Source organism: Neopsephotus bourkii, unplaced genomic scaffold (assembly GCF_033783945.1).
Source record: "Neopsephotus bourkii isolate Nb327-2 ecotype Australia unplaced genomic scaffold, CSIRO-AGI_Nbou_v1 NB_481, whole genome shotgun sequence".
Classification (NCBI taxonomy): Eukaryota; Metazoa; Chordata; class Aves; order Psittaciformes; family Psittacidae; genus Neopsephotus; species Neopsephotus bourkii.
The window spans coordinates 821,111-833,831 of record NW_026900982.1 but is presented as its reverse complement, the minus strand read 5'-3'; the positions used below and the strand labels follow the sequence as shown (position 1 = coordinate 833,831).

Genomic DNA, 12,721 nt, shown 5'->3' with positions numbered 1-12,721 from the left:
CAGGAGACCCTGGCAGGGAACGTGGAAGTGAAAACTGGTTTTTATTGACTGATTAAAACAGTGGTACCCTAAAAACACTCCCAAGATCTCCTCAGTTACTCACTGAGGGTCTCGCACCCCTGAAGCTGAGAAGGGCGGCTTGTCAACAGCTGAATGTTGAGGTGAGCTGAGAAAGGAGCCCTTGCCCTCCAGCAGCAACACATATCAATCCAAACAGAATGAGCTGAGCATCAGGAGGTCCACAGGGAGCTCACACTGTGCCAGGGAGCCTGGCTCCCTGCGAACCCCTGGGGATGTTCCAGCCACCACCACCTCTGGGTTGGTAACCTTGGGAAGATGGATGCTTCAGAGAGGGAAGGTCAGTGCCTGCCCCTTGCACAGCCTCAGGGCTCTCTGTGGAGCCTTGGTGGCTGCTGGGGCACAATGCCTGGTGTTGCCTATGGTGGGATGGAGCCCTGCACCTGGGGGCAGTGAATTGCAGAGCTATGAGTGGAGCAGGGACTGTGGGGGCAGCGGGGACAGGCACTGGGGATGCTGTGTGCTGTCCCCACTCTGTCCCAAATCCCTGCTTCATCCTTGTCTCTGAATGCTCCTCCAATGGGCCTTTTGGGAGCAACCCCACAGCTCCAGCTTGCTTTCCCCTCCCCTTTCCCCATGAGGGCACCAGCCATGGCCCCAGTGGGCAAAGGGCTCCAAGACTTGCAGCCCCAGAGCCTCGCAGTAACCACTGGGCATCTCTGCCAGCCCCAGTGTGGCCTTGGGATTGATGCCATCCTCCAGCCCCATTCCTCTGGGACTAAAACTGTGAATGGGAGCCACAGAGGAGGAATGCAAAGGAGGAGGCCCAGCAGCAGCAGGGAGGAGATGTCCCCCGAAGCTGCCGAGAGGCTGCAGGGTGGAGAAGGACATGCAGATGGGGACGGTTGTGCCACAGGGCTGGGGACATGGAGGAGGCTCCCATGCTTCATGCTCCCAGCAGCTTCTTGACCATGTAGCCTGGCATGCTGTAGAGGAAGAGGGCGACCATGACGAGGAGCAACAGGGCCAGCACGATTTTGATGATGAGCCACTTGTAGCGTGTGCAGATGAGGTATTTGATGGACTTGAGTGGGTTCAGGAACCAGATGAAGGACGTGTCTGGGCGGCTGCAGGGGAAACAAACAACTCATCATTAATGCCATTGCCATGGAGAGGGAATGCATGGCCAGCAGTGCAACAGTGGGCATAGTGGGCAAGCCTTGGGCATGCCTGCAGAGAGTATAAGAGCCCAGCCAGGAGGATGAGGAGGGTGGACAAGGGGAATCAGTACAAGACGTGCCAGATGGAGTAATGCAGGTGTGTGAGGGAGCATGAGGATTCCAGTTGAAGCTGGGATCTGGTGGTGAGGACTGGAGGGGAGGAAGAGGTGGTGGGAGGCCACAGAGAGGGGATGGAGCCAACAAGAGAGGCAGAGCAGGAACAGAGTAAGGAAAAGCAGCAAGTCAGTGAATGGCAGGCATCAGCAGAGATGGCTCTGCCCATGACCCTCATTCCTACATCCTCCAGTGCAAACCTCCCTCACCTCCCCAGGGCTGGCTCCCACCCCACAGCACCCCGGTCCTGCTGGGGAGTGGGGTTTGGGTTTCCCACTTACTTGGGTTTCTCCAGTGGATCAGGCTCGTTTCGGGCCAGCCCAGCGGGGGATTTCTCTGCCTCCTCTGCTGTCAGAAGGTGCAGCTCAGCCTCGACTTTCCCCTGCAGGGAGCAGAAAGTTGTGCTGAGACCTAGGAAATGCGCCCAACCTCAGTCCCCAAGGGACACGGCGACAGAGGGGACCTGAGGGATGCAAAATGCCTCTGTTTCCCCCATACTTACAGTGACCTCCAGCTCATCATTCTCATCTCTGGCCACAAACGGCCACCAGCCCTTCACCCTCTTCTGCTTGAAGATGGAGATCATGGGCAGCTCTGCCTCGTTGGTCACCATCTCCAGGCTGCACTGTTTTGAGGTCTTGGCTCCCCGGGGGAAGCGGTTCAGGTCCAGCTCGATGGCCCCTGGCAGGAGAAAGGGGAGCACAGATGTTGGCACCCACAAAGTGCAGAGTCTTGGCTGGAGGTGGGCTGGACAGCATCTTCTGTGGAGAAGAGAAGGCTTCACAGAGACCTTAGAGCAGCTTCCAGTGCCTGAAGGGGCCAACAAGAAAGCTGGAGAGGGGCTTTTGACAAGAGCCTGTAGGGACAGGACAAGGGGGAATGGCTTTATCCTGACAGAGGGGAGATTGAGATGAGATCTGAGGAAGGTGTCCCTGCCCATGGCAGCAGAGACCAGGGCTCTCATCCTGTGTGCTCTCACCAGCATCATCTAAAGGGGTTTGTAAGATGTTGAGGATGTTGTGGACTTGAGGAACAGAGATGTCCTTCCAGGTTCTGTTCCTGCATAGGCTGTGTCCCATCCCACACTGCTCTTTACTTGTCCAGCCATGGGTTCCTTGCTGGCTGCCCCATTGCCCCAGCTCGGTGACCTTCACTTACCAAGGAAATCATCGGCTGAGAAGTGATCAGCGTCCCAGACCTGCAGAGTGAGGCGAGCTGGGATCTTGTACTCGGTCTCATCCCAGGAGAACATGGACTCCTTCTTGGAGATGACAATCTTCTCCTCCGCCATCAGATAGTCAAAAGGGAAGATATAGCGCCAGTTGAAGTTGCCTTCACCAGTGAGTGAGTGGTAATGGACATCTGTATCTTGCTTGTCCTCCTGTTGACCCTTCAGCCACCTGTGGGGCCCAGAGGGATAGCAGGCATTATAGGAGGGAGGAGTGGGCACAGGACCATCCTGTCTTGTGCAACCAGGATGCCTCCAGGACAGACTGGAAGGACCTAAAAGTGTGAGCAATGGGCTGGTGCTGCTCCAGCATCTCCAAAGGGCAGGATGAGCATAGGGGCAGAAGTTTCATTTCAGGCTGGTGGGTGACTTATGGGGTGTTTAACAGACTGGTGAGAAACCACGCCATAGTCACCCACCAGCCCAAAATGCTGATCCATTGATATGAGGTCCTGCAAAGAATTTGGCTATGAAGGTGTGTGTCCCCTCATATGTGTACAGGTAAGTTTCTGAAGTGGCTTTCCCCAGCTGCGGGGTGAGAATGAAGCTGAGATGAGAACTAACCACGGTCAGGCTCCAGATGCTGGAATTGGAGGTTGCAGGGCTGAAATGCCAAGTAAGGGCATCAAGGCAAGCTCAAAAAGTGGAAGAAAGGCAAGCATATGATTGGTGATATGGTTTAGTGTGAGGTGTCCCTGCCCATGGCAGCGGGGTTGGAACTTGATGATCTTAAGGTCCTTTCCAACCCTAACTATTCTATGATTCTATGAACAAGCAGCGAGGCCTTGGCCATTAACCCCTGACACAGATGTCAGGCATCTTCTTTCCTACCAGGAAAGCATCATCCAAAACCACCTCATTGGTGTTCCAGACAATAACCTGCAGCTGAGAGCTGGGCAGCCAGGCCAGACACACAGACGGGGTCATGCAGCCAAGAGGTGGAGAGGCAAGAACCCAGCAAAGAGGACAACAGCAGCATTGGTGCTATCTGACCCTCAACCGTAGTCCATGTTGTACCCTCCTTCCAGCCCCAAACTCCCCCTGGGGACCCCAGCGAGCACCAGTACCCATGCCAGGGAGAAGCAGAGGAGGTGACACTGACATGCCAATGCTGTACGTACCCCCGGACAAAAATGTCACTGGATTTCTCGCCAGTGAAGTAGTCATCGTCCTCCAGGACGACCTCATCCGTGTTCCACACTATCACTCTGAGCTCGTACCTGGCGGGAGGAAGGGAGACAAGGAGGTGAGGCACAGGGGAAGGGGCAGGAGGGAATGGGGAGACACTGCCAGTGTGACAGAGGGGATGGATTAAACTCCTAGGATAATAACCAGGCATAACCCTGCTTGAAACAGGCTGTCCACCTGCAACCCTCTCATCAGCTCATAGAATCGTAGAATAGTTTGGGTTGGAAGGGACCTTCAAAGGTCATCTGGTCCAACACCCCTGCAATGAGCAGGGACATCTTCATCTAGATCAGGTTGTGCAGAACCACATCCAACCTGGCCTTGAATGCCACCAGGGATGGTGCATCCACCACCACTCTGGGCAACCTGTGCCAGTATCTTACCATCCTCATCGTAAAGAAACGTTTCCTCTCACCCAGCCTGAATCTCCCCTCTTTTAATATAAACCCATCACCCCTCATCCTGTCGGAACAGGCCCTGCCAAAAAGTCTCTCTCCATCTTTCTTATATACCCCTTTTAAGAACTGAAAAGCTGCTCTGACGTCTTCCCAGAGCCTTCTCTTCTCCGGGCTGAACAACCCCAACTCTCTCATCCTAGGGACATCTCAGCTGCAGCTCATGGGGAAGTCATCTATGACTTGGGATCTCTGGAAATCCCAGTGTGGTCAAGGGACGCAGGCAGAGGGCTGGGCTGAGCCATGGAGGAGAGGGGAGAAACAGGGCTCCATCCCCAGCCTCCAGCTTTCCGTGGGGTTGGTTGCCTGGGCGATTCCTTACTTCTTTGGTTTCCTGGGAGAAATATCAATGGCAGGGCCGGGTGCCGGCATGTCCATGGGGAACATGTCCACCCACATCTCCAGGCGGCCCTGCAAGGTTGGAGAGGTGCAGTCAGCTCCCCTTGTCCCCCGCAATGTGCAGTCCCTCCCTCCCTTGCCCTTCAACATCAGTCTCGCCATGCCAGATGTGCTGCAGCACTGAACCCTGCCAGATGTTGAGCAGGGCAGCATTCCCCCATGCCATGAGTCCTTTCCCCCTGCCTGCAGAAGTGTCTCATGGCATGGTGTGGTGCTGAGGTGCATAGGATGAAGGGACTTGGGGGCATGAAAAGGATGCAGGCTGGAGCAGGGGAGGCACTGATTTAGTCTGCTATAGTCAACAAGTTAAGGGCTGTTGATGCCCAAGTGCCACTCTTTGCAGGATGCCTCCCCTGCCTCTGCTGCCCACAACAAGGTGGGTTATGGCTGGTCTACTGAGCTGAGCATCTCTGCTCCCTGCTCAGAGGGGCTCTGCAGCATGGGCTGCCTCCACCTCTGCTCTGGATCTTTGAGGACCTGCTCGATGCCTGGCTTGTCAGGGTTCAGCAGCGGACGTGTCTCCACGTGCTCGGGGACCAGCTTGCAGCCTGCCCATGGGATGTCCTCCCAGTGGCGCAGCACAGCCAGGGCCAGGTGCTCATCCGTCTGCTTCTTCTGACCTGTGTGGGCAAAGGGAGGGATGAGATGGGCAGAGACACCAGGGACAGAGAAGACCCTGTTCCTCTACCCCTACCTACTCCATGGGTGCAGCACTGCCTATTAGCTACTCTCCATGTCCTTCCATACAGTTTGTCCTACAGCTGACACCTCTTAACTCCTCTCCTTCTCCTCTCTCTTCATTTACAGAAGGCCCAGATCCCCTAACAGTCTACCTTTTCCCAGGCTTAACAAGCTCCACATCCATCTCCTCCACTTCTGCACCCCTCCTGCCTTCATCTTTCTTGGGCACATCTGAGTGTGTTGGGACACAACCACTGTTTGGGGACGTAGTTACATGGAGAATAGATTCCTAAACCCTGGAAAGGACAGAGTGGGCTCTTGTCATTGCTCTTTGGGCATATGTTGCCAGGAGGATGTTTTCAAAGGCAGTGCCATGGACACTCATGCGTGATTCTGAGAGCAACCCACTGGCCTGGGTGGTCTATAAGACTCTAACTGGTCTCATACTGAAAGGTCCATTTAAGGTGGTGGATGGAAAGTGACTGCAGTGCTGCTCTGGGGGGGATGGGACCACTATTTCTGTCTCCAACCCTGGATGATGAGGGGACACCCCAAACTCCTGCTTCCCTCCACAACCTTCATCCCATGGGGCAGATACCATTTTCATCCTCAATCTCCGTGGGGCCAGTAAAGACCCTGTTGGCAACTTTTACTCTTCCTCCTGGCCCATAGTGCGGCCCATCCACTTTGCCATCTTTGCATAGCTTGGAGAGGATCTGGGAGGGCTTCATGGGGTCACGCCAGGTGTTGTAACCATGTCTGTGAATAGGAGGACAAGGTCAGTGAAGCAGCAGTGAAATTTGGAGGAAAAGGGCATTTTCTTCCCCTCTGTCAGCAAAACAAATGCTGCTGCCATGAAGGACCCAGGATTCACAGGAAAAGGATCTGAGGCAGCAAATGTGGAACTTCAGAGCAGACTGAGTACCTCTATGCCACCACTCTATGCTTTGCTAACACCCTTCCATCCCAGCCCCTTTACTCTGAGCACCCCACTTGACTCCTGGTGCTCAACACTGCTCCTTTGTACCTGCTGCTATTTCAGCTCTGTCCTCACCCTTCTGCCCATTCCTACCAGTGCTCCTCAGTTCCTTCCTCCCTGTCCTGCGCTCCTTTACAACCCACTCCACTGCTGCCCTGCTGTGCTGGTCACAAATCCTGCCTTAAGAGTGAGGATACAGCACAGACTCCTCTATTAGCAGGCAGTAAAGGAGGGAGATTCCTGCAGGAGGTCTAGGCTTGGCAGGGAAGATGAGGCAGGCATGGGTGCAGGCAGCAGGTTGGGCAGAGAAAGCATTGCTCGTACATGGAGTAAGTCTGTGAGACTCCACAGGTAGCTCGGTGCTTGCTGTAGTAGCGGTTCTCCAGATCAATCTTGGTCTCTCCAATGAGGTCGTCGGTCCCCACCAGGTCCCAGTCATACACAGCCACTGTTAGCATGGACTCCATGGGGAAGGTGGCCTCGATGTCAAAGGACCTAGGCCAGGGGAAAGAGAAAAGCTCTTGAAGGGTTTGGCTGCTACTCAAGACAGATATATGGGTCTGCTCCAGTCTATGGACAGTGTTTAATTTTCATCTACTGTTGCAGGGCATTCAAGATAGGGGCTTTAAATCTCTGTATGGTTTGTTTCATACCCAGCAGCTCTGACAGGAGGTAGCACAGGTTGGTTGCTTGACCTGAATGTCTCAAAAGTCCTGAAACTGAGTTTATGCATCCCTGGAGAGCCAGGCCATGCTGTCATGATTCCTAAAGTACACTTAACCTTAATCATAGAATCATAGAAGGCTTTGGGTGAGAAGGAACCTTAGAGCTCATCCAGTTCCAACCACCTCCCACAGGCAGGGACACCTTCCACTAGACCAGGTTGCTCCAAGCCCCTTCCAGCCTGGCCTTAAACACTGTCAGGGATGGGGCAGCCACAGCTTCTCTGGGCACCCTGTGCCAGGGCCTCACCACCCTCACAGGGAAGAACTTCTGCCTAGGAGCTCATCTCAATCTCCCCTCTGTCAGGTTAAAGCCATTCCCCCTTGTCCTGTCCCTTCGGGTTCTTGCACAAAGTCCCTCTCCATATTTCTTGCACGTTTATCAGATATGTACATCTCTTAAACACCCTTTACTATACACAGCTGGTTGAAATGAGGATGCCTATGCTGCTTGCAAGGGAAGTTCTGTGTGGTGAGTCCCATCTACTGAGCTTAAGCAGCTGTGTGTGTGACAACTAGGGTGCAGGTCCAAGGCTGGCTCAAGCTTGGCTCACCACTTCCACATGCAGACAGGTAACAGGCCTGGGGCAACTCACTTTCCAAAGACAGGGTTCAACTGCTTGGAGATGTAGTTCTCCTTGTCTTTGATGTCCGTCTTCCCCAGCTTGATGGCAATGTAGGGGTCGGCTTTCCCATTGATGTCAGCCGGATGGAGGTCCGTGGCCTGTAGAGAACAGTCGAGATATATCAGTGACATCTACTGTAGTGAAGAGTTCAGGGATGGCTTCATTCTCCATCCTTGAGATCATCTGGCCTTGCCTGGACATAGGCATTCAGCTATGCGCTTTGGGCCCCCTAATTAGAGTGTCTTGGTTTAAACTGGGGGTAAATCCTGCCTTGTGTTAATGCCTGTCCTGGTTTGGGCAGTGGTTTGGGGCTGGCTGTGCCTCCTCAGAGAGACATAACCCCCTCTCCATTGGCATCTCTTTCATTAGTGGAAAGAAACAGGCTCCTCTAAACAAATACCCAGAGCAAGAACCTGATCAAAATATCAAGAAGACTGTTCCCTCCCCCTCTTGTATTCTCCATACTAGAGCCAAGGGTTTCTGGCTTCTCCCCATAAAGGGCATAAGTATCCTCAAACTCTCCAGTCCTGACCTCCATTAGGGCACACAACAGCAGATGCCTGTGCTAGGACACATTCAGCCCATCCTGGTGATTTTTGGTGCTGACCAGATTGGTGTCTACTGTTGCAGTCTCAGTCTGGTGGTGATCTACAAGAGAGTCGTTGCCCCACTGGACAATGGGATGCTGCACTAGATGGAGATCAGGCTGGTGGGAAATGTAGCCAAAAGTGGGTTCTATCTGTAAAACACTGGAAGAAGGTGCAGCCCAGGAGCTTCCAGCAGGACTGAGATCCCCTTCAAGGGCCTGGCTACAGTACCTCACACACATGCTTCAGGTGACAAGGATGACTAGTTTAGGTGTCAGGAAAAGACTTTTTCCAGAACACGCTCCATATATAAAGAGATGTGTGTTAGCTGGGTCAGATCAATAACCACACAGCACGTGTCCAAGGAGGTGCCATGCTCTTCCACCAGATGTACTAGACCCTGCTCCCATTGCTCTGCAGCAAAGCATCACTGAGGTGTTGTGGCTACGGAAGGAACCAGCATCTCACAGTCTGAGCTGATCCAAATTACTCACTTGAGTTAAGCACTAGGACAGATATTCTGGTCCATCCTACACACCAGAAGAGAGGTTTCTGGATCCGGCATGAGCCTGTATGCATCTTGCTCCCGGTGCTTGGAGCACACAGCTATTGAGACACCACACAAGTCCCTGTCAATGAGCTGCTTCAGGCCTCATGCTGCATCCTGGGCCCTGATGCACTGAGAGCTAAAACCAACATTCCTACAGCTTTGGGACCATCTCCTGGAAGTGAGTGCAAGATCACCCCTTGCCACACCACACTGCTATACTCACCCGCACAACATAGACTCGGACCAGCACATTGATAGGGTCATTGCTGGGGATCCCCTGGAACATGCCGAAGTTGGGGTCATATCCCGCCTCCTTGGTGATATCATCTGGGAGAGGCATTTTGTAGACACATATGGAGCCCTGGTACGAGGCAACACACAGGCTGTTGAGCGTCCTGCTTCCCGGGGGCTCAGGGTAAGCAGGCCCATCCCAACCCTTTCTGAGGACCCAGACAATATCCTTGTTTCTAGCCATGTGTTGGAGCAGACAGGCCAGACCTGGAAAATTCCTCCACCTCACAAGCACCTCTTCAGGGGTTGCAACCATGAGAAGAGAAGTTGGACAGAGGAAAGGAGGCCTGCAGAGGAATCAGGCTAGCAAGGTGCTTGTGGGAACCCAGCAACCAAACTCACTTTGAACCTCCCCACGATCCGCTCCTCTTCTGTTGCATTGTCGTCGTTGTCCCCAATCTTCCCACGGAGCAGGTTGAAGGTGTGCAGCCAGTCCTCAAAGTTATCAAACTCTGTTTCCAGCTCTTTGTTGAAGACCTGTGATGACAGAAGGTTAAAGGAGGGGAAAGATACGGTGACTGCCCAGGTCAAAGCAGAGGGAACTTGGACACCTCTGCTCCCAGTGTCCAATTCTCTAGGAGGTGAAAGGATCTCCAGGGTCATTGGGCTGGATCTTGATGCCAGAAGCATCGAAATAATGTATAAGAGGGAAGCTGAGCGGTTCTCTCCTCTGTGCAGCACCCAGGATCAACACCAGAATCACAGACTGCATTAATCCTAATAAACATCATAGGCCAGATGAACCAGACTGCACCAAAGCCCATCCTTGCCCTTTGTCCTGGCTGGGCCTGTCATAGCCAAACTGGAAAACTCTCCTCTCTAGCCAGGGCACATCCAAGCTGCTCCAAGGATGACCCTGTCCCAGGGAAACCCGTTTTATGTAAAGCTTGTTATCTCTGACTCCTTCAAACTGTGGAGAGAAGCTGGCAGTCCTTAGGCACATCTCACCTAGGGTTAGATAACCCATAGATAGCCAAGGTGCCTCATGCAGGGTTGACTCATCTTGCTCTGATTTCCAGGTGGCTGGACTGCCATCCTGCTAGAATTCCAGCCTGGCACTGAGCAGGCAAGGCTTTCTCCTTCCCTGCTGTCACACATACCTTCAGTTCATCAATCCTAGGCTTGTTTTTCTTCTCAGGAAGCTCAGGGGCTGACTGTTGCTTCTTTTTCTTATCGTCTTTGGGTGCCTTGGACTTCTCCTTGTTCTTTGCCTGAGCCTTGGAGCCTTTTATGGGAGAGTCATCAAGTTTGATTTCTAAGTCCGAGGGGAAGCGGCAGGGTGGGAGCAGATGGAAATGAGGGTGAGGAGGGGTGGAGGAGACAGGGATGGGGGACTTTGACCAAAGTCCTTCAGACAGGAGGAGCATGAAAGCTGACAGCTGCTATTGCCTGCAACTCCCATCCCAGCCCTTTCCTATCTTCCCCTGACTCTGGCCACTGCTGCCCAGGTCATGACATCTCTAGGATGGTCTTTGTGCAGAAGTCATTTGGAGGACTACAAAACAAGAACACAGTGCTAGCCTCTGGCTGGCTTGAACAGCAGAGAGAAGACCTGATCCTGCCCACTGCATCTCCTTTTTGCCCTTGTAATGGAGACTTTGTGTGCTGTATGCAGTCTAGAGAATAAAACCCCAGCCTGGGTATCAACTACACTGGGAACAGACTGTCCTGCAAGGTACATTCAAAGAAAACGTCTCCCACACTCTCTACAATCCCTGTCCCTCACTGCCCCTGCCAGCTTTCATGTCTGCTAGACAATGTAGATGGGGACAGACAGACGACAAAGACTTCATGTGGAAGAGGAAAGGAGGAAGGAAGGAATGGGAGTGCCAAGGGGAAACGGGTCCTTCTCAGAATGCAGAAAGAAAACAACAGGGGACACAAGACACCCCCTAGGAGCCCTGCCACGACAGCAAGCCCAGAAGAGATGCTCAGAGATCTTCCAACAGAAACCAGGCTCTGTATTAAAATCAGCTGATGGATTTTGTAGTGCCTGGGCATGACAGCAATGTGGGGACAACAACCCATGGGGACATGGAGTGTATGGAGAGTATGGGTGAAAGTCCTCAGGGAAACCCCTCAAAGCCCCACTGGTGGGACTGGCAAGGAGCCTCCAGGGTGCAAATAGACAAAGTCACCCTTGATTAATGCATCCCAGCTCACCAGTATTCTTGGCCCGCAGCACTTGTACAAAACTTGTCTCACCAATTTTAGACATCTGCAACGCCCCATCTGAGCTACAGACCCCTGACTTCCTTCAGAGAAAAATGCATTTTAGGCACAATTCATCTTATTGTAACACAGTATTGACAATAGGTCACACAACTTTCCCTAAAAGTCTGTATTTTTCTTCACTGCCTGTGCTAGAACAGCAGACAAGGAGGCCTCTACATGCAGGTAAAAGCAGTCAGATTAGAAGAATCGCAGACCTTCTGTCTGGCTGAATATTGTAAACTGAGCAAAATAAAAACAACCAAAGTACTTTAAGCCTTCTGCAAAACGAGGATGGAAAACCCCATGAAAGAGAGCTTGAAATATCTATTACTTGGTGTGATCAACAGACTTCAGGAGCACAATCTTATAGCTACCACATCTGCTTGGCAAAAGCAACAGGGGATATACAACACACAGTGAGCATCTGCTTTGGCAGAAAAGCAGCAGCAGGCTCTGAAAGGGATGCTCAAGCACCAGAAGGAGCCCTGGTCCTACCTTTCCCTGCCATGCTCCCTCTCTTATTCGTGACCTGCTTACCCTCTGCCATCTCCATCTCTTCCTTCTCCTCTGCTTCTGCTGCAGCGGCCTCCTGCTGCCGGAGTTGCTGGGGGAGAAACAAAGAGGACAGGGAGTGGGTGCTTGTGCTGGGGTCTCTGTGGTTGCTGGGAATACCTAACTTGGTATTCAAGGCCAGGTTGGATGGGGCTTGGAGCAACCTGCTCTAGTGGAAGGTGTTCCTGCCTGTGGCAGGGAGCTGGAACTGGATGAGCTTTAAGGTCCCTTCCAACCCAGACCATTCTGTGATTCTATGAATCCTGCTCAGCTCTGCCAACTGTTAAAAATACTCTTGCTGACGGTCAGGCAGGGTTAGCAGTGAAAGTAGCAGAGCCCTAAACCTTTGGAAGCAGCTGGAAATAGGTGAGCCCTCAACAGGCAGGAAACAGCATTTTCCCCTTCCCCCCTACAGACACCATTCTCTGCTCTGCACCCACCTCTTTCATAGTCTCAATTGAAGCAAAATACTTGGACCACCAGTCCAACATGCTGTCATCCGGCTCCTCCTCTTCTACTTCCTCTCCTGCCCCTCCTCCTCCTTTCTTCTTCTTTTTCTTTCTTTCTTTCTCTTCCTCAGACTTCAGGGACAAGGGAAACGAAGACAGAGAAGAGCAGGGATCAGGTGCAAGCAAAATATCTCTTAAACTGCAAACTTGGTGGGTGAGGCACCTGAGAAGCCAAACCCTCCATGCTGGGTTGCCTCATTAGCACTTTCTCCCTTTTATAGCCACAGACACTAAAGCACAAAGCAACAAAGCAAGATGCCCAAGGCTCCAGAGGGACACAGTGTCAGGGTCCTAATACATCCCCTTCTTTCCATCATCCCTTCCATCCAAGCATTTCCCAGGCTACAGCTCCTGAATCTTACACGGTAGCGGTCCTCCCTATGCCTCC

At 52.7% G+C, this 12,721-nt stretch overlaps 2 protein-coding genes across 8 annotated transcripts in view; one reads left to right on the top strand and one right to left on the bottom strand.

Moving 5' to 3' along the window:
* Positions 1 to 192: 192 nt before the first annotated feature.
* OTOF (otoferlin) overlaps positions 193 to 12,721 on the bottom strand; it is a 99,148-nt gene continuing 86,619 nt past the window's right edge. For 4 of the 7 annotated variants that reach the window (XM_061350169.1, XM_061350173.1, XM_061350171.1 and 1 more), the window contains exons 32-46: positions 12,265 to 12,405; positions 11,810 to 11,876; positions 10,159 to 10,283; positions 9,401 to 9,535; positions 8,991 to 9,128; positions 7,601 to 7,728; positions 6,607 to 6,777; positions 5,902 to 6,062; positions 5,100 to 5,242; positions 4,546 to 4,634; positions 3,702 to 3,800; positions 2,511 to 2,752; positions 1,855 to 2,033; positions 1,634 to 1,734; positions 193 to 1,145 (exon numbers count right to left, since the gene is read on the bottom strand). In XM_061350169.1, the coding sequence (XP_061206153.1) occupies positions 965 to 1,145; positions 1,634 to 1,734; positions 1,855 to 2,033; positions 2,511 to 2,752; positions 3,702 to 3,800; positions 4,546 to 4,634; positions 5,100 to 5,242; positions 5,902 to 6,062; positions 6,607 to 6,777; positions 7,601 to 7,728; positions 8,991 to 9,128; positions 9,401 to 9,535; positions 10,159 to 10,283; positions 11,810 to 11,876; positions 12,265 to 12,405 (2,100 nt within the window). In that variant the 3' untranslated portion in view covers positions 193 to 964. Of the gene's footprint in view, positions 1,146 to 1,633; positions 1,735 to 1,854; positions 2,034 to 2,510; positions 2,753 to 3,701; positions 3,801 to 4,545; positions 4,635 to 5,099; positions 5,243 to 5,901; positions 6,063 to 6,606; positions 6,778 to 7,600; positions 7,729 to 8,990; positions 9,129 to 9,400; positions 9,536 to 10,158; positions 10,314 to 11,809; positions 11,877 to 12,264; positions 12,406 to 12,721 lie in introns of all 7 variants that reach the window. The other 3 variants (XM_061350167.1, XM_061350168.1, XM_061350172.1) reach the window with 1 other exon arrangement.
* Positions 4,837 to 12,721, top strand: part of ESCO2 (establishment of sister chromatid cohesion N-acetyltransferase 2) — a 248,206-nt gene continuing 240,321 nt past the window's right edge. The window contains exon 1 of the mRNA XM_061350191.1: positions 4,837 to 4,841. The gene's annotated coding sequence lies outside the window, so the exon portion shown is untranslated. The remainder of the gene's footprint in view (positions 4,842 to 12,721) is intronic.